At 39.1% G+C, this 18,974-nt stretch overlaps 2 protein-coding genes across 3 annotated transcripts in view; one reads left to right on the top strand and one right to left on the bottom strand.

The window, feature by feature from the left end:
* The first annotated feature begins 570 nt into the window (after positions 1-570).
* Positions 571-4,262, top strand: tlcd5b (TLC domain containing 5b). 2 transcript variants are annotated; one of them, XM_005725405.1, is made up of 3 exons: positions 571-798; positions 1,340-1,531; positions 3,239-4,262. In XM_005725405.1, exons 1-3 carry the CDS (start codon positions 762-764, stop codon positions 3,784-3,786), a joined length of 777 nt encoding a protein of 258 aa, XP_005725462.1. In that variant the 5' UTR covers positions 571-761; the 3' UTR covers positions 3,787-4,262. The 2 variants fall into 2 exon arrangements, with proteins under 2 accessions (XP_005725462.1, XP_005725463.2); XM_005725406.2 differs by having other exon boundaries at positions 571-822.
* A 4,219-nt stretch (positions 4,263-8,481) lies between these two features.
* Positions 8,482-18,974, bottom strand: part of arhgef12b (Rho guanine nucleotide exchange factor (GEF) 12b) — a 27,212-nt gene continuing 16,719 nt past the window's right edge. Inside the window, exons 19-33 of the mRNA XM_005725404.1 lie at positions 18,127-18,212; positions 17,262-17,387; positions 16,028-16,142; positions 15,798-15,898; positions 15,611-15,688; positions 15,452-15,527; positions 15,126-15,293; positions 14,388-14,475; positions 14,218-14,298; positions 14,011-14,099; positions 13,087-13,392; positions 12,669-12,887; positions 12,384-12,580; positions 10,680-10,752; positions 8,482-10,585 (exon numbers count right to left, since the gene is read on the bottom strand). Of these exons, the coding sequence (XP_005725461.1) occupies positions 10,572-10,585; positions 10,680-10,752; positions 12,384-12,580; positions 12,669-12,887; positions 13,087-13,392; positions 14,011-14,099; positions 14,218-14,298; positions 14,388-14,475; positions 15,126-15,293; positions 15,452-15,527; positions 15,611-15,688; positions 15,798-15,898; positions 16,028-16,142; positions 17,262-17,387; positions 18,127-18,212 (1,817 nt within the window). The 3' untranslated portion in view covers positions 8,482-10,571. The remainder of the gene's footprint in view (positions 10,586-10,679; positions 10,753-12,383; positions 12,581-12,668; positions 12,888-13,086; positions 13,393-14,010; positions 14,100-14,217; positions 14,299-14,387; positions 14,476-15,125; positions 15,294-15,451; positions 15,528-15,610; positions 15,689-15,797; positions 15,899-16,027; positions 16,143-17,261; positions 17,388-18,126; positions 18,213-18,974) is intronic.

Below are 18,974 nucleotides of genomic sequence, written 5' to 3'. Positions count from 1 at the left end.
TCGAATGAATGGGGAAAAATTCTGAAGTATTTTGGGAATTTCACAACAACTCTGACAAATCGCTACCAAAAGTCACATCACAGTATTCCCAAATGGGCCCAAGAAATGATGTAAAATATGTGGGAGCTTTCTCAAAGCTGCGAGACGAGTTTTTAGGCGGACGAAGAAGAAGAAGAAATTGGATAGGCTCACTTAATTTCAAAGTAAAACATTACTATGTGCAGTTCATTTCGATTAAAAATAGTCCAGGTGTCATAGGAGGAGCTGTAAAGTGAGGAGAGGCTGTGGCAGTACTTTTGCTTTATGCAGGTGGAGCTGTATCTGAAATACTGCTGTTCACATAATTGTACAATTCTATCATCCACCCATCCGAGCATCCACTATACAGTTCAGTCACTTATCCCGTCTTCACTTTACTATTATGCATGTGCTGCTCTGCAGCCTGGTATCACCCGCCCTGTCCAAAAGCAGGTATGTGCAGAGAAGAGGAGGCTGTAATCCTTTAAGAGGATCAAGTCTGACTTCCAGGGGGAAGGGAAACAGGATCCACTAACTGTCCATAGTAGCCTGCACATGGCATATCTGTCATCTTGGCCGAGTGTGTCCATTAAAAAAAATGCTGAGCTGACAGAATTTTGATGGAGGCTTTATGGAGCGTAAACAGTGATGGAGGCTGAGGCTACCTCAGTGATGGAGTCCATCTACAAGCATCCTGAACGTGAGGACGACTGAGAGGAGGAGGAGTTAAGGCAAACCACGGCATGACTGTTCTATTTCAGAATATGGACACGTACTTTGGTCAGCAATACCCAGCAGCCACAGGTGCATTATTGCATAAAATCATTTTAAATGATGGTTTTGTTTCCAAATCTAGCTTCTTTAAAACCTGTTGTTAACACAGAGTTTACAGCACACTGTAATGTGAGGAAATTTTAAGTATTTTTATTAATGCACAGACTGACATTTTATATAATGGCACCCATGTTTAGCTGTGTTGTCATAAGTCAGCAGGTATGCCTTTGCTGCTTGGTGCCCACAAGTGTTATAAAAGTGATGTTTTGAAGAAACTGAAATAATTTGTTTTAGACAGTAAGCGTGTCACACTTTACAGTCAAATTTGAGCTTATTATATCATCACTGTTTCAAATAAGCTTGTTTTGATTAGAGTAAATAACCCATTAACCCTACATGGACTCAGTATCCATCTACAAAGTTAACTTAATATTGTATGTAAATATTTTCAAATATAAAATCAATGCATTACACTTTCAGTGACTTCTTCTTAGATGCAGTCTCATGTAAAAGACCTCAGATGTGTCTGTTCTTCCCAAACACACAGCCATGCCGATGCTGGAGGTCATCTGCAGCCTGATTGGCTGGCTGTGTCTCTACTTCTTGTTCGTCTGCACCTTCACCCAGCGGGGACCCGAGTGGAACTGTCGCCTGGTCACGTTGTCCCACGGCGTCCTTATAGTGCTGCTCACAGCCTACGTTGTTTTCGTAGACGGACCCTGGCCCTTCACGCATGCAGGTCAGTGGATCAATAGACATGTTACCAATGCAGTTGCAAAGTATAGTTAGTAATTTAATTTAATTTAATTTAATTTAATTTAATTTAATTTAATTTAATTTAATTTAATTTAATTTAATTATGCTCTCTTTCTGGTCATGTGGTGATATAAATTCAGACTGGTGCTAATTATAGCAGTCTACTGTCCTCACTGAGAGTTAACAGGATCAGCAGCATGGCGCTGATGTTCAGCATATTTTAAAATTTAATGAAAAGTAAAGTATAAATCAGTTTGGTGAGTAATGGAGGTGAAACACATCCACAGTCTGCATTAAATGAACCAATAAGTCGGGTAATTAATCACAGAGTGAAAGGATTAATGTAATCAGTCCATGAATGAATCAATATAAGCACAGAGTTTTAATTAGTTTGTGAGTTAAAGAGAGTGATTTAAAAAACAATGTACAAATGATTATGATTGAATTTAGGTCGGTATAATAAATTAAAATAAAAGTACATAAAAATAGCTGTACCAGGATGGTACATGTGGTCTATATAGGGCAAAGGATGCTAAAGATGGAGGTACCAGGCAGGAGGTTAAGAGGAAAAGCACAGAGAAGATTCATGGATGTGTTAGTGAGGGTTGGTGCAACAGAAGCTTGGGATTGGGTAACATGGAGGGAGATGATTCTCTGTGGTGACCCTTAAATATCCAAAAGATGAAGACAGCAAAGAACCAAGCAGTCAAAAACCTGCAGGTACAGGTGTAATTTTCCAAAAAAGTGGGTTTTATGGTACCGAAAAAGACAAAGAAATATATCGAAACCACAAACAAATGTAAGTAGGTTATTGTAAGAAATACGTGGGCCCATAAAAAGAGGTCAATTAAACAGGATCCACTCAAAAATACTGCTAACCAAAAAACCCTGACTTATCCAAATGAGCACAATTCAAACTATGATTTCATTCTCATAAGTATTAAGCCTCCAAACCTGAGATCTCTTGATACAGCTTTAAATATAAGGACTCTCAGTTTTATAGGCGACTTCATTATAAACCAGCTTTTTACAGTTTGCCTTTAAATGTGCAGCATACAGAGGTGCACGGTATGCTTTAAACACCTTCACGTTATTTCTCCAAGCACTAAATTTGCATTAAGAATTTTTTCATGTGCATGCATCACCCAGCATTGCATGCAAATATCTTCATCATACAGCGTCTTCTCAATCATCCAGGAAAGTAAATCTCCAAAACAGAACAATCAACTTTTTGGAGATTTATCATACAGCATTTACTCTCTCATAAGGAGGCTAAGACGGAAGTTCCAACCACTTCACCTTCCTAGGTGGAGCTGAGCATGCAAGGAAACGAGCAATAAATTAAGGAAATAAGGATGCAGCATTTCTGGAGGGGTCTTTTTGGTTAATTGTGTTGGTTTTGCAAGCAAGTAGACAACGTTAGCAACTGTCTTGTGAACATAGTGGATCATTTAGCAGCTAAACAATCACATGTGTTTCTTGAGAGTTGGTGGAAATGAAAACAAAGCTAAAAAAATTACATTTCAGTGAATATTGAACATTTTTTTCTTTTAGGTGGACACATTCATGATTTTAATGAATGCTAATGCTACTTTTTGTCTCTTGGATGTGTGCAGCTAGTTGAGGTTTTTTCTCTGACCAATAAAGAAAATATTAAATACAGATGACCTTCTTCTTATCCATCACCCAGGTACAGAAAACACAGAGCTTCAGAGCTTCGCCCTGGCTGTGTGCCTCGGCTACTTCTTCTTCGACATGGGTTGGTGTGTATGCTACCACACAGAGGGCCCCGTCATGCTTGCACATCATGCTGCCAGTATTGCAGGCATCCTGCTGGCTTTGCTGATGGGAGTGTCAGGCTGTGAAACCTGCGGGGTCATCTTTGGCAGCGAGCTCACCAATCCCCTGCTGCAGACCCGCTGGTTCCTCCGCCAGGTGGGCCTGTACGACAGCCTGCTGGGCGACGCGGTGGACCTGCTTTTTATTTTACTGTTTGCCACTGTTCGCGTGGGAGTCGGCACGGTGATGTTCTACTGCGAGCTCACCTCTCCTAGGACTTCAATGATAATGAAGCTTGGTGGAGTGGTTATGTACGGGCTGGCATGGGTGTTCATGGTTGACATAGCCAGATTTGGCTACAAGAAAAGCAAGGCTAAGTATAAAAGGTGGATAGAGAACCACAAACTCAAAGACATGGACAGACAAAAGGTGGGTGGACATTCAGACAAGAGTGAATGAAAAGCTAACGTTCTGTCTAAGGGCTTCAAGAGCTCTAAAGGTGCTATGTACAGCATGAGAATAATAAAAGATTACTAAATATTTTTAATATGCTGTATAGTATGAGTCCCCAGATAAAAGAGAAAAGTTATTGCTTATCATGAGCGCGCTCTAACCTTGTTTTAAAATACCATGGGTTGCTTCATAGCAAAAAGTTTAAGTTAGCGACAGTGAGCTTTAGTAACCTAAATGTCTCATGTTTTTGCACGCTTATCCCAAAAGTACCAGCAAATTTATTGCGATGGAACAAAACATTCATAGTGAAGCTGTTGTCCGTCTCTGTGTTGGCCCTGAGATGCACCAGTGATCTGTGATCTGCTTGGTGGAAATCAAAAAGTATCAACCTATAAAGGACTGAATTCAAAGACACTCCTGAAATCAAAGTGAAGAAATTATGGCCTGGCCTGTATTTGTGTAGCGCTTTACTAGTCCCTAAGGACCCCAACACGCTTAACACATTCAGTCATCCACCCATTCACCCACTGGTGATGGCAGCTACATTGTAGCCACAGCCACCCTGGGGCGCACTGACAGAAGCGAGGCTGCCGGACACTGGCGCCACCGGGCCCTCTGACCACCACCAGTAGGCAGCAGGTGAAGTGTCTTGCCCAAGGACACAACGACCGAGACTGTCCAAGCCGGGGCTCAAACCGGCAACCTTCCGATTACAAGGCGAACTCCCAACTCTTGAGCCACGATTGCCTATACAGTAGGCTAGTCCTTTTTGCTTGTATGCATGTCGACAGCTTCGGGCCATGCTCCTAATGAGACGACGGATGGTGTGCTGGGAGATCTCCCAGTTGGATTTATGTCAGGCGAGCGTAGGGGGCTTTTCAGTGATATCAATTCCTTTATCCTTCAGGAACTGCCTGCAAACCATGGCCACATGAGGCAGGGCATTGTTGTTTGGAGATATATCCATGGATGGATGCACGGCTATACCGCCACAGACCTTCATTGACCTACCAACAAACTGGCTGTGCAGACTGATGTTACAGGCAGTATAATGTTTATATGCACAGAGCGCCAGTGATGGACCTGCCAATTCTGGTATTCTACGGCAAATGCCAGTCAGGGTCCACAGTGCCAGTGAGTGAGCACAGGGCCCACTCAAGCATGTTGGGCCCTCGGTCCACCCTCACCAAGTCTGTTTCTGATTGTTTACTCAGAGATTTTTACACCGTTTCATAATGGAGTTATTGTTACTTGCTATTTGGGAAAAGTAGCAAATTATCCCGCTGCGTGAATATACGAGTGCTTTGTAGGACATCTCAGCTATTTTCCATTTTTACAAAATGTGTCAAAGTTTGTTTTTTAACTACCATGCATGCTTTGGAAATGTTCCTGGATGTAGAGTTCAGCTAAAGGAGAGCACTGGATCATGAATTACTGCTTAGTGACCAAAATCTAAGTTGTATTGTGTTTTTATTTTTTGAATTATTTAATAATAAAATACTAATTTAATTGGTAATTCTGACATCTTTCACACATCCCAAGAACTTTTCAGGGACTGCACCTGTATAAAGAATGATAAAGTGTTTTAATAAAGTTTTAATAAGTGATTTAAGGTGTTCAGTTAGGTTGAGATCTGATGGCTGCAAAGCGCATATATAATTCACAGCTCAGTTTTATATTCATCAAACAGTTCTTTGACGCTCTTCCCTTTGGATCTCTCAGAATCTCTTCTAAGGGGACAACTGCACTGAAACCAGGTTTGATATCATAAGGCGGCACATTCAGATTTTTTCCCTTTAATTTAGTCTGAATGAGTTTGAAACATCTTTTTGTTTGAGCTTTGTTCCTTGGGACATTGTTTTTGGGAAGAAAAACATGCAATCTAATGTGTGTTTTAATCTAGTTTCATTCAACACTGTAGATACATGTTTGCTATTATAGGTTTTTGTTCTGTTAGCTTGTCGTTTCCACTGCTGTTCCATCATGTTAGTGTTTTCCTTTTTGTTTTTTGTGCGCATTTTGTCTTTTTTTCCCCATCTCCATTGGGTTTTATTTAATGTCTGTTGTGTGTGTGTGTGTTTTTTTAAATTTTATTTCTGTCCCACGTTAAGTCACCTAGCATTAACTGACAGGTTACTATTCCTTCCTTCTAGCTCTAAAAACACCCGATGATTAGACCCATAATTTAAAATCAGAGGTTTCATAATGGGTCCTTACAAACTCATGTTATACTCCTCTTGTATCCTCTATAGAGTGGATCTGATTGAGAAACCAGTCAAACGGTATCCCGATACCATAGCAACCTGTCAATCACAAGACTGGTGCGTCCTAAACCCTGATTTATTAACCTAACAGGGAATACAAACTAAACATCATGTTCCATTGATGCACATGAAAACTGTTTACTCAATCAGCAGTGGGGTCATTTTCACATAGACTTCTGTACAACAGGGCTTCTCTTTGTAACCAGATGTACTGCCCCCTGCTGGCCATTTGAACAAAAACAAGTTTAAGGCACTTAAGCATTGGCTTCACTTTTCAGGGCAAAGTTTAGCTCTATTTTTAAGCACAGTCTGTTATCTCACTTCCCCATCAAGATCAAATAAAATTAAACAAAAATTTCCATTCACCTTTTCCTTAATTTTCACAAACAATGAGCTTCTTGTGTCATAAACATGTTAACAGAGTTAATAACAATGTAACAAAAAATATAACATTTACAATAACATTTATAAAATGGATTAATTCTCCTCTTTTTGAGCAGTTTGTGTTAAAGCATTACATGATAGCATGGTGTAAAACAAAAAGGTGCGAGTAAAAACACGAACAAAATTACTGACATGCAGTCATTGTACAATATACGCCTTTACCCTGAACGCAGTCCAAAGCAGTCATCGTTTTTGCCTGAACATATTTATCCACAAACCGGAGCCACGGCGCCGTCTTGTGGCCGGTGAATCTATTTTCAGCCCAACCTTAAAAGTGAAGCGCAGATGTCTGCGTGAATGTATTTTTATAGTTAAAAACACAGGTTGGACAAAACTGGTTTACTACGTACACTTCGGCTAGTCAACCAAGCATCAACCAACCATCTGAAGAGTTTTTTGTCCATCTGCATTTTATTTTTGAATGATTTTTGTTTGTTTTTTGATTTACTGTTTATTTGATAGAAGGATAAAACTGATGGACTGCAAACTGGAGACATTATTTTTTTGTTTTGTTTGTTTTTTGCTACACTGAAGTGCTTCCGGTTGTTTAAAATCTGTGACTGTTTAAGTCAGCTGCTATGCAGCACTGCATTGCTATGAAAAATCATACAGAGACAATGGTAACTGGCAAGCGTATAGTAATTAAAGGAATACAGAAGATGATATTGGACATGCACATAATTAAAAAGGTTTTCTAATGCAATTTTTTCATTTTGTGAGAACAAATCAAATTATCTAGTAATTTATCTTGAGGCAATTAAACTTGTTTTCTAGTGAGATGAACAAGTTATACATTTAGTTATTGCGAGAAAATGAGCCTAGCTTTGCAGCTTTCTGTTCAAATCTTTAGTACATGGGCGTATCCAGATTGGTACGGGGTGTCACTGCCCTTCCCCACTTCAAAGAAGTTATTGTTACTTCCTGGTGTCATCGCACAATTCAGTCACACTGGAAACCTTACAATGTTCAGCGTTACTGGATGAGAGCATGGATAGGAGTGGTTCAATTCAATTCCTATACTGTTACACAGCAGTAAATAATTAAATTATACCAGTTGCAAAATTAAACAAATTTCCCACGTGTGGGACTAATAAAGGTTATCTTATCTTATCTTATCTTAAACATACACACTTCCCAATTTCCTGCTTGTTTGTTTGTTTGTTTTTTGTATGTTTGCCACACTTAAATATTTCAGATCATCGAACAAATTGAAATATAAGACAAAGATAACAACTAAACACAAAATTCAGTTTCTAAACAAAGTTGTTTATTATTAAGAGAGAAAACCAAATCAAAAGTGAATACCCTAAACCTAATAACTGGTTGGGCCACCCTTAGCAGCAACAACTGCAATCAAGCGTTTGCAGTAACTGGCAATGAGTCTTTTACAGAGCTGTGGAGGAATTTTAGTCCACTAATCTTTGCAGAATTCTTGTTTTTCACCCACTTATTGAGAGGCCTTTGCAGCATGAATCCACTTAAGGTCATTCCCCAGCATCTCAATTGGATTCGGGTCAGGACTTTGAATGGATGCCATTTTTGCCCAGTTTCTTTCTTATTGTTGAATCATGACCTCTGACATTAACTTAGATATGTGAAGCCTGCGGTTCTTTAATGTTGTTCACCACTTTTTTGTGGTATAATGGTTCTCACTGTGTTTCACTGGAGTCCCAAAGCCTTAGAAATGGCTTTCTTATCCCTCTCCAGACTGATAGATGTCAGTGACTTTGCTACTTAGCAGTTACTTTAGATTGTAGCATGATGTGATGCTTTTTGGGATCTTTTAGCCTGCGTCACTTTGTCAGACAGGTTTTATTTAAGTGATTCAACGGGTCTGTCAGTAATAAGGCCTGACTGTTTGGTGAAACTGAACTTAGCCACTTTTTCACATGCGACCAGGTAGGTTTGGAAAATTTTTCTCCCTTAATCAATGAAACCATCTTTTAAAAACAGCATTTTGTATTTACTCAGGTTATCTTTGTCTAATATAAAACTTTCTTTGATGATCTGAAACATTTAACTGTCAGAAATATGCAAAACACTCAGAAATCAGGAAGAAGGGAAACACTTTTTCACATCACTGTATATAAATATAATGAATTATGATCCAGCAACACAGAATCATTTATTAGACTCAAAGGTCATACTACATAAGGAGTCATACTATTATGCAGAAACTTTTATTTCTTGTCTAATTGCCAACTTCTTTTGTAGGATTTATTTTACACTAAAGTCTGGATACTTGTTTTTCTGTGAAAACGGCTGTAATACAAAAAATATTTTTAACTCTTGCACACATGCATATAATTCTACTATAATATTAGTAATACTGTATTAGGGCACAGGACTGTGAATATGCTTGAAAAGTGTACCTACTGCTTTCTATGCCACTTCTTCTCACTGTATTAATTTTAATTGAATTTTTAGATTCCAGTTGGACTCACCAAGCCATGTTGTTGGTCACTCTGTGCCAGGCTGTTAAAAAAATAATTTAAAAGGTCCCTGTTGTCCTCTTATTATTACGATTAGCCCAGCTGAAGCAGCACATGTCACTTTAGTAAGTCTGCCCATTTTTAACTTCATAAGTGGTCAAGATAGGCAAGGGCTATTGGGTATTCCTATAATCTTCACATAATAACAGGAAAACAAAATGCTTGTGAGATAAACCATCTTATTATCTCAAGAAATTACCCTTTAGTTTTCTTGAGACAAAAAGCTAAATCAACCTGCCATCATAAGAAACTGGGATTTTCACCTTTTTTCTTACTTAAGATGAGACGTTCATGTTAATGAATCAAATCGTAACTATAGAATGTATCCCACAGTCAGTGAGAAATTAAAACTTCTAAACCCGAGAGCATCGCAGCTGCAAAGTCAAAGTTAAACCCACATAAAGTTCAATATTAGCACTTATTTGATCAACTGACCTAAAAGGAAGTCACACTGTTTTGTTTGCATCTGGTGTCACTTGTTAACAACCTACACATATAGTATCTAACACAATAAAAGGAAATTTACAACAAATTCATATTTAGCTTTTCTGATGCTCCAAAATCAGAATAATGAGAATCGTCTTGGTTTTCCTGAAATTATGTTGATGCAGCAAATACAAGCGTGATATACTGAGCGTAAAGTCCAGACCTGTCAAGTGTGCTAGCTTAGCTTAGCTAAGACTGAAAAGCAGGGAGGAAAACACACCTATCGCCAACTGTAAAGCCCACTGATTTTTTAATATCTTAGAATTTAAAATTAAAATAGAAAATATCCAGACAACCACTCGTCACTAGGGAACAATGTGACCGGTGTGATTGCTTTGGCCAATAGCAGACTGCCACAGCTGCCTGTAGTTTCCACGAAAGAGGCTGTTTCAAGTGAAATTCATCTTCAAAGTATCTGGTTTTTACTGCTGAGCAAGTAAGTCTATGAGTCTTTGTATAGAAATCCCAGCATTAAACCTCCTTATTATATTTGTGCTTGTAATTGAAAAAATGATTCAGGGTGTAGATTTGTGAGATTCAGAGTTTTTGCTAGATATCTGATCCAAAGCAGACAATCACCTGCTTAACGTTTAATGCAAAGCTTGGCTAAAAACAGCATTAAATCCCTTCTGGGTAAATTTTATGGTGGGAGTGTTTTAACCTTCCATTTTGGCATTTTATTGGGCACTTGTATATTGACTCTATCTATTCTATTGCAGGTTTTTACACTGAGTTTTTTGAAGAGGAAAATCTTCCTTCAGTACTGGTCACAGTCATAATGTCTCACTTCTTGTCTGCTGAACGTCTGTGTCGTCAGATGGTCGCTTAGCCTTTTTCCATTCATTATATCCAGTGTGTCAGATAATTTATGCAGTCAGTGATTATTATTATACTAAAAAGTGTCCATGAAAAACTCAGTGATATGTCTCTTCTGCTCCTGCTTTGTGAAAGAGTTTATAGTGGAGTAATTCAGACTGCGACGATGACACCGTCCTTTGAAGTAGGAGATCAGACATTAATCCTTCAGTGGTAAAAGGTGGAGGAAGGTGAGCATGCAGCAACATGAAACTTGGCTCTGACAGCCGAGAGAGCTGGAAGCCTTTCGTCACTGAATCCCATCTGAAAAAATACCAGAAAGACAGTTTGAAATACAAAACATTAAATTGAGCGTGAAGCTGATGAAAGTGAGATGACCGAGAGAATTCAAACACACCGTTGTTGTCATCCGAGTCTGTGGCTGCATCGCCGTGCGTTTGTTGCAGTTCGTTGTACTTCATCTCTATGTCCTGGAAGCAGATCATCGTTACAGCACAACTGACTGTGACCCACAGATCAGACACAGATACAGTCAAACTGACAAAATGGGCTTAAATGCAGGAGTCAAAACAGGAATTTAGAAGAAAAAAAAGGTTCTCTTAACCTCCTAAGACCCGAACTCTTTCATGGCATGCATTTGTTATTTTTCTTTGCTATTTGGGTTGACTGAGACCTAAAGAATGTAAAAACAAAGAATTACCAGATGTTTTTGTTTTTTTTACCTAATTTTTGTTTTTGAGAAAAATTAGATCCACATATGAGGACATTTGTATCAAATTTTGATAGAACAGTGGCAGTATAATGTCCTCGTATGTGGATATCAGGCCCTTGTAGAGAAAAATTAAGTATTTTGGTCTAGACGTCCCAAAATGTGATGTCCACATATGTGGACGCCAGGTCCTAGGAGGTTAATGCAGAGATGGTGATTGCAATGAGACATTTTGCCTGTAAATATTAAAGCAGCTGTAAACACACACTGGTGTTGGAGTAAGCCTTTAAAGCACTAACCATTCAATAATTCCCAGAAAACTACATTTATATTTAAAATCAGTAGTTTATTGAATCACCTGACAATAAAAAATTATGTAATATTAATTTGCACATATGAGATTTAATTTGGATGATATTTGCTATATTCTGCATTTTTAAATGTATTGCTAAAAATTAAATTAATTCATTAATATTGTGCAACTTATTTAGGTTTTTCTGTAACTATATTCCTTGGTCCTCATCTCTTATTAACAGACCAGTGGTATGGTCCAGTTCATACCAAAGGTTATCTGAGACACTTATAATAATATGATGATTATATTGTTCATTCAGTTACATTTCGTGTCAAAGTTTTTAAGAATTTAGGAGAAGATACATATGTTAATTACAAATTAAAAATACATTTAAATTACATTACCTGGGGAAAAATCCAGATGTTTTTCTTGTGTTATGTAAAAAAGACTCAGATGCCAGTTAATGATTTGAATTTCAGAGGGTAGAAAAACAAAAGAAAATATAACTAAAGATGTGAGGAGGCAAATACATTTTTGCATAATCTTAATACAAACAGAGAACATGACTTCATTTGCTTAGAAGAGCACATCCAAATGCAAACCATCCTCCAGATCATTTTTTCAGGCTTGAATTTATGAAAGAATAAAGTCTGGTTTAGTTTAAGAGTAAGCAGGTTTTTCCATGGTTATGTACCAAATTTAAAATCTTTAAAACACAAACCTGCATCTGGGCTTGGATCAGTAGTTTGTTTAACCTTATAACTTTTGTGTCTGCTTGTTAGGCAGCTGCTGAACATCTAATGAGTAATATATTACTTACTGCATTAAACATTTGGCCCTAATATTGCTGTTCAAGTAAAAAGAGACATTAAAAACACCCCAGCATTGCTATCAGATGGTAATTTTGTGCTTTTAGTGCAGATATATGAAAATCATCCACTGGCTACAAACAGCTGGTAGAGAAAATAGAGATCAGGTGTGTTAGGGCAACACTCTCCAGTAAATTTAACATCACAAAAATGACTCACTAGAGGCGAGACATCCCACCATGTTTAGGTTTTGCGAATATAGAAAGCAGACCTCAGATACTAAGGTACCTTAAGATACTGCAGATCGGCCTGTAGGAGGCGCAGGTGGGTCATGAGCTGCCGACTGAGGTTGGGGCCTCCGCCTCCCATCTGCGAGGAGGAAGACAGCAGTTTCCTCATGTCGATCCCAACATCACTTCCAACTCCGACATCATCATCAGTGCTGCTTTCCTCAGAGCCGGGGAAATCCAGGACCACAAAGCCGCCTGGGTGGAGATGCAGATCAGGAGATGGTGAGATAGTTATGCAAGTATATTTTGGTCATTAATTCTTAATACTAGAGTACAGCAGTACCATTACGTTCAGCAGCCTCAGGTGGAGGCTGCAGGTGTTCTTTCTGTAAACTTTCAGACGTCTGGCTCTCATCACAGGTAGCAGAGGGCCCCTCTGGGCTCTCAGGCAAAGAAGGACTCGACTGACTCCCACGGCCTCCACTCGGCTTGCTCTCCTCCGTTTCCTCCTCTGCTTCTCTGCTTAACATGTGTGTGAAGACTGCCTGCTTCAGCATTGCCACTGAAACAGACATCAGCGGTCATTTTCCTCATGCGAATGTCAGCATATTCTCTTTACCATTAAACATTGGTTCTCCTGGATGTTTCCAGGCTATATGAATAAAACTGAATTTATTTGAATTAACCTGAGATTAACGATAAAACAAACATCTCAGGGTCAAAACTATCCACACTGCTACTGACAGGTAATCAGGACTTACGTGTCTTTAGAGCTTCTTCAGCTTTGGAGCAAGGCATGACAAAAGCATTGTGCTCTTCTTCATTTTCAAGGGCAATGCCAAGCCGCGATCCTTCCTGCAGCAGTCTCTCCGCCAGCTGCCCGTCCAGAAAGGCCTCTAGCTCTGCTTCATCCACCTCTCCATTCTGGTCTTCTTCCTCCTGCCTGTCTGTCATCGGCAGCTCCTCTTCTTCATCTTCTGATCTCAATCCATCGAAGGGGTTGAGACTCTCCGGTGGATCTTGAATGTCTGAAGTAGAGGCGGCCACTTTATCGGAGATGCTCATATCTGTGATTTAAATTAAAAAATGTGATGAAGCGTTAGAGAGAAAACCATGAACGACAACAACAACAGAATCAGACTTGCAAAGACTCCAAATCGGCTGGAGGGCATAGATTTGGAGATTTTAACTATATTTTCATAGGTTTTAAAGCTTTTCCTACTACCTCCACCATATTACACCAAAGCAATTAAATATAAGATGAACACTAACAATTAAAACACACCAAATTCCCCGTTTAGTTCATCATCTACCATAGAAAGTGTTATTTTTTTTTTTTACAATGGGTCCACAGGGGGGGAAAGATTTATGAACAATGAGCTACCAGAGCTTTTTTCCATAATTTTGCACATTTATTTATTTGTGCTGACAGATTTCATTAATTTACTACAGCAGCACTTTTTTATTACATACAAAGACTGAGCTGTATTGTTGAAATTGAACTTGTGTGTGTAGTTAAACATCAGTGGAGTTACGTTGGTTCGGCTCACTTAAGATCAAAGTGGGCTGCATGTGACCCATGATGTAAAATTATTTTGACATCTCTGATTTAATATATCATTTGAAAAAGCCATAAATTAATCTATCCATCAGTACTTTTGGTACTGACAAACACATATAGATACCTGCAGAACGGATACTTTCACTCGGCGTCTCATCTTTGCTCAGTTTAGGCATCCCATTGTTGATGATATTAATAGCATCCTGCTCCGCACTGAAACACATTTACATTGTAAACAGTGAATTAAAAAACAACAACCAAAAAAACAACAACAACACGCACACTCAAATAACAATACCAGTGACAATGTCTGCAGCATTAGCAGACTCACTCAGACTGAGGTGGAGGCGTGTCCCTCCTGTGGGGTTTGGCCTTCATGGCTTCGGCACACTGTGTGATTAGATGTTGCCACCTGGAGCAACAGAGGTGACACAGCTGGATGAAACAGACTAAAAGTGACCAGATGAAGGTGCATGAGCATTGTTTTGGTGCGACACTCACGTTCTCTGATCGAACACCGTCTGAGCCGTCAGCTCGTAGATCTGAGCCCCGTTTTCGGACATGGACAGAACAAAGAAAGACTTGTTGTCTGACGAAGAGAAAATTTCAAACAAGGATTGGTCCACATGACACAAAAGCTACATTTACATTCAAAATAGAGTGTGTACATAGAAAAATATACAGAAACTAATGTCACTGACATGAAAAAACAAAGAAACTTGTGAGGTTAAGTTAAAAGCTAAGGTTAGCATGCTAAGTCCTCAGTTAGGATCTCACAGTAAAACTGTCATTCCTACAATGGCTGAGGAAATTTGGCATGCCAACCAAAATCTTCTGCATCTTCGACACAACTGAGAACATAACACTACCTCTGTGTTTTTATGGGGGTAAAAAAAAAAGGTTCTAAACTTATTTCAGTGAGCTAAATACTGGTTTAGCTAAATGCTAAACTAAGCTAAGCTAAATGTTGAGCTAAATGATGGTTTAGCTCACTGGGGAGACCAGGCGACCTATTGTATTGTTTGAATCCACACTGAGGGATTTACTGCACGTCTTCCCCTGGTCTTTTTTTCTCCCAAAGCTTTCCTGTCTCCTGACACCCTTCCTGATACAACCCCTAATGGGATCTGTGACTCCTTCAACCAGGGATGCGTTGCTTGTTAGGAGTAAACCACTGCACTATGGAGATGCTCAGTGTGGTCGAACCTGAAAGCATTTCCACTTGTCTGCGGTTCTTACCAGTTGCGACAGGTCGAACCAAGACCGTGTTGAGTTTGATGATGGGGCTGAAGGTGTGCTTGGTGTCGACGACACTGGCCATGTTTTTGCCATGAAACTTTAGGACCAGGCGCTCATCCTGTTTCTGCAGCAAGACTATGATGTCCTCCAGGAGGAGTGTGTACAGCTCTGAAAGGAAAACACTAGTGGTATAAAACTGTATGTGTATCTGACAAGTTCTGTCTCATTTTGGATGCAAAAATAAACCTGAAGAAGTATTTAATCTACAAAAATGTCTGATATTATAGTCTTTTTAATCGTATTGTCATATGCTGATGTGTACACACCAATTGTCTTTTCCTTATTGACTTTCCAGGAGAGAGGACCCTCATGAACCATCTTCCTCTTAGTGAGGTCCAGATTCTGCAAACACAACACATGGCAGAACTTTATAAACAATCCAGAGTAAATATCAAGGTAAACAGAGATTAAAACAAGTTTGTTACCTTCAGCTCCAGGATCACAGGGTTTTCACTCTGTTTCAGAGACGAGAAGTCTAACCTTCTCTGATACTCCTCGAGCCGCTGTTAAGACACAACACAACTCATAAAATACCCTTCCAAATCTCAGCCTGTATGAATCTGCACATTTCTTTTAATAAAATGATTAAATAGATGATTCTAATGTGTGTACCTGTTTGTTTTCAGCCTCTTTCACAGCTTGGTTGACATGGTTGAGGATCTTTTTACAACAGTCTCCAGCTCTCTTCACCTTTTTCCTTTCCTCAATGTCCTCTACAAGAACAAAAAACCAACATAGCCAACAGTTCTTGATGATTAAACTAAAATTAATTGTTCCCCCTCAATGAAAAAGGTAATCGGTTTCCAGAATCTGTACTAAAATGTATAAAATCTTATTTATACCTGTGTACTTGGCAATGTTATCCAGCAGGAGCGGGTATTTGGTCACTCTCTGCATTTCTACAGGGATGATGTCTTTGAGCTGCAGCCTGCGACACAAACGGTTGCTCTGAGCTTCCTGAAGAATGACAACAAGGAAGAGAAGAGCAAGGAATGAGGAAGGTCAACAACTAAAAACCTCTGTAACAGATATTATATGAGACAATAAAACAAAATCTGAAATATTTGAGCTTATGGGATACTGCAATGTTCTACTTTAAGCCCCAAAATGCAGACATTTGTTATACAAAATAGAAACAAAAGAAAACATGGTTCAGACAAAAGATAGATGAAATCTTTAACGAATAATAATACAACAGATTCAATCAAAGTCCTAAAATTTAGATAAAAAAGAAAAGAAAGGGGGGGGGGACCATTGCACCAACATTCCTCTAATTATGAAGTGTGTATTGTCACTTCTACCCTTATGTTACATTTACTGGGTAACTTAAAAGTTCTTTAAGCTGCAAAAAGCCACCTGGTACAAGGGTCCTAAGTAAGCATGTACTCATGAAGCATCTCCAATAAACTGAATGTAAGTCACTCATATGGAGCCAACTGTGCCACCGTTCTTATCCATTCTCCATACGGAGATGGATACTTACTCATCCTGTGTCTCTGTGTAGGTTCTCAGTCATCCAGGGCAAAGTTACCTAAGGAGTTCAGAAAGAAAACCACTGGACATCCCACACCCTTTTTCACACCTTGAGCTGGGGCACATGATCAGTAGTGGACTCTCCACCGTTTGGTCTTAGAACTGAAGAAACTTCTTGGATGAGAGAAATGTCTTCAAAAAACTTTAAAAATCCAGTTGCTTTTCTTTCCAAACTCCTTAGATTTTTGAATGGACGGATACAATTTGGGTCAAATTAGGCAAGTTCTTGTTCTTCCCCTCTCTAGAAGCCTCGTGTGACTGATCTAGAGCCTTAGCTCCTACACTGTCCCTACACCCACAGCCAGTCGTGAGGGGAGTACCTGCACTCCCCTAGCCTTGTTCGGGTCTCTTCCTGCTATAAAGCGAGCTCATTGGAGAATGTCGGCTCATTGGATATTTTTCTATAATGATGCAAGCTTACAATTGTTGTGAACTGGCACACTAACTAAAACTTAATCGAATGTTCTTCTGCCTGCCAATATCTGTCTCATCCAAAGTCACTTTCCTCCTGGTGGTAGACTGCAGTGGGAGTCTTGCACTCACCTGCATGAACAGGTTGAATTTCTGGTCCTTCTTCTGCCTCGTCTTGATGAGCTCCAGTGCAGACGGCTGGTTACTGCAGAAGGTTGCCACTGCTCTTTTTAACTTTTGCTCTTCCTCCCCACTGAACTGGATGCGAGTGCACAGAGAAAGCATAAAATGCTTAAATATTACCAGCTTACGTACTAAGAGTGCATGATGTACTTGATGATTTCTACTGTAACAACTCTGAAAAAATTTTTTTTTTTTTAAAACAACAACACAGAGAACCTGCAGCCATGCCAGCAGAAGTTATCTACTTACACATTGATGCTTTTAGATATAAATAAAGAAGCAAAGCCTGCCAGATAATTCAGGCAAAGAACTTGCACTCATTTCCTCTGCCTTATGACACCTCCACCATCACAGCATCCACCCGTAAGTCCGCTCGGACATTAACTGACCATTTCTAGATATCTACACATAACATATTAGAGGGGAGTGATGAGGTAGACACTAAACTAGCAGCGTTCTTCTGCCTCAACCACTGGTACTGGAACACGTACTTTTATCGTGTTAGCTGGATAATATTTCACTATCAAGACTAAACACAAAGGCTGAGGCTGATAGGAATGTTTTAGGTTTGCTGGTATTTATTTACTAAACCCAAATTGTTGCCCAAATTTTGATTTTGACCTGATGGCGATGCTGTGGGAAAAGACACATGGACCTCAAAAGTCTTTAAGATAATGTAATGTGGGGATTGTGAAGACCTCTTTACCATTTATCTGGGTAAAGTCTGGGCAGAAGGTGAAATATGACTAAAAATACAAATAAACCCTGTTTCTGTTTTCAGTCCTCTCTCACAGATAGTTGAAGCCAGCCTTACCCATCCCAGGAGATCATCTCCGATCTGACCGATCACAGACGTCTCGTTCCTCTTCCTGATTGCAGTCATTTGTTCTGTTATAGAAACTGGAGCACAGCGAGAAGATTTTATTTTATTTTTTTAAACATCCAAAAATACTCACCAGCTAGCTCAGTTTGGTGATGACTCACATATTTCTCAATCATTAATTGATTAGCAACATAACATTTACAAAATTAAAGTTTTTACCCCATTTCCAAAAAAGTTGGAACGCTGCATAAAAAGTAAATAAAAACAGAATGCAGCGATTTGCAAATCTCATAAACTCATCTTTTATTCACACTAGAACACAGAGAACATATAAAATCTTAAAACTGAGACTTTTTAGTATTTTATAAAAAATTATTTTAAAAAAAGCTCATTTTGAATTTGATGGCAGCAACACAAACCAGGGACAGGGGCAACAAACGGCTCGAAAAGTAAGTAAGTAGTGAAAAGAAGTTTCAGTTCCTCAGTGCAAACTCAGCAAAGGCCAAACAAAAAGTCCAGCAGCAGGTCTCCTCAGCTGTTAAAAGAAGAGGGGATGCGACGCAGCAGTAAACACGGCCCTGTCCTGACTTTTTTGAGACTTATTGCTACCATCAAATAAAAACGAGCTAATATTTTTCATAAAGTAGTCAAACGTCTCAAAATGAAGAAACAAAATCTGTAATTGTTCCATTCAGTTTTTATTTTTTGGGATTGGGATTGAAATTTAAAACCATGCCCTCTTGTTATAGCTCCCACTCTGGACCATCTCCTCTCCCTGTGACTGTTTTCCTGAATCAGTTCATGTTAAGGGCTTAAAAGGGAAAATGCTTTGCTGTGAA

Source organism: Pundamilia nyererei, unplaced genomic scaffold, assembly GCF_000239375.1.
Source record: "Pundamilia nyererei isolate P.nyererei 1_Seehausen unplaced genomic scaffold, PunNye1.0 scaffold00015, whole genome shotgun sequence".
Classification (NCBI taxonomy): domain Eukaryota; kingdom Metazoa; phylum Chordata; class Actinopteri; order Cichliformes; family Cichlidae; genus Pundamilia; species Pundamilia nyererei.
This window is presented reverse-complemented; position numbering and strand designations above follow the sequence as displayed.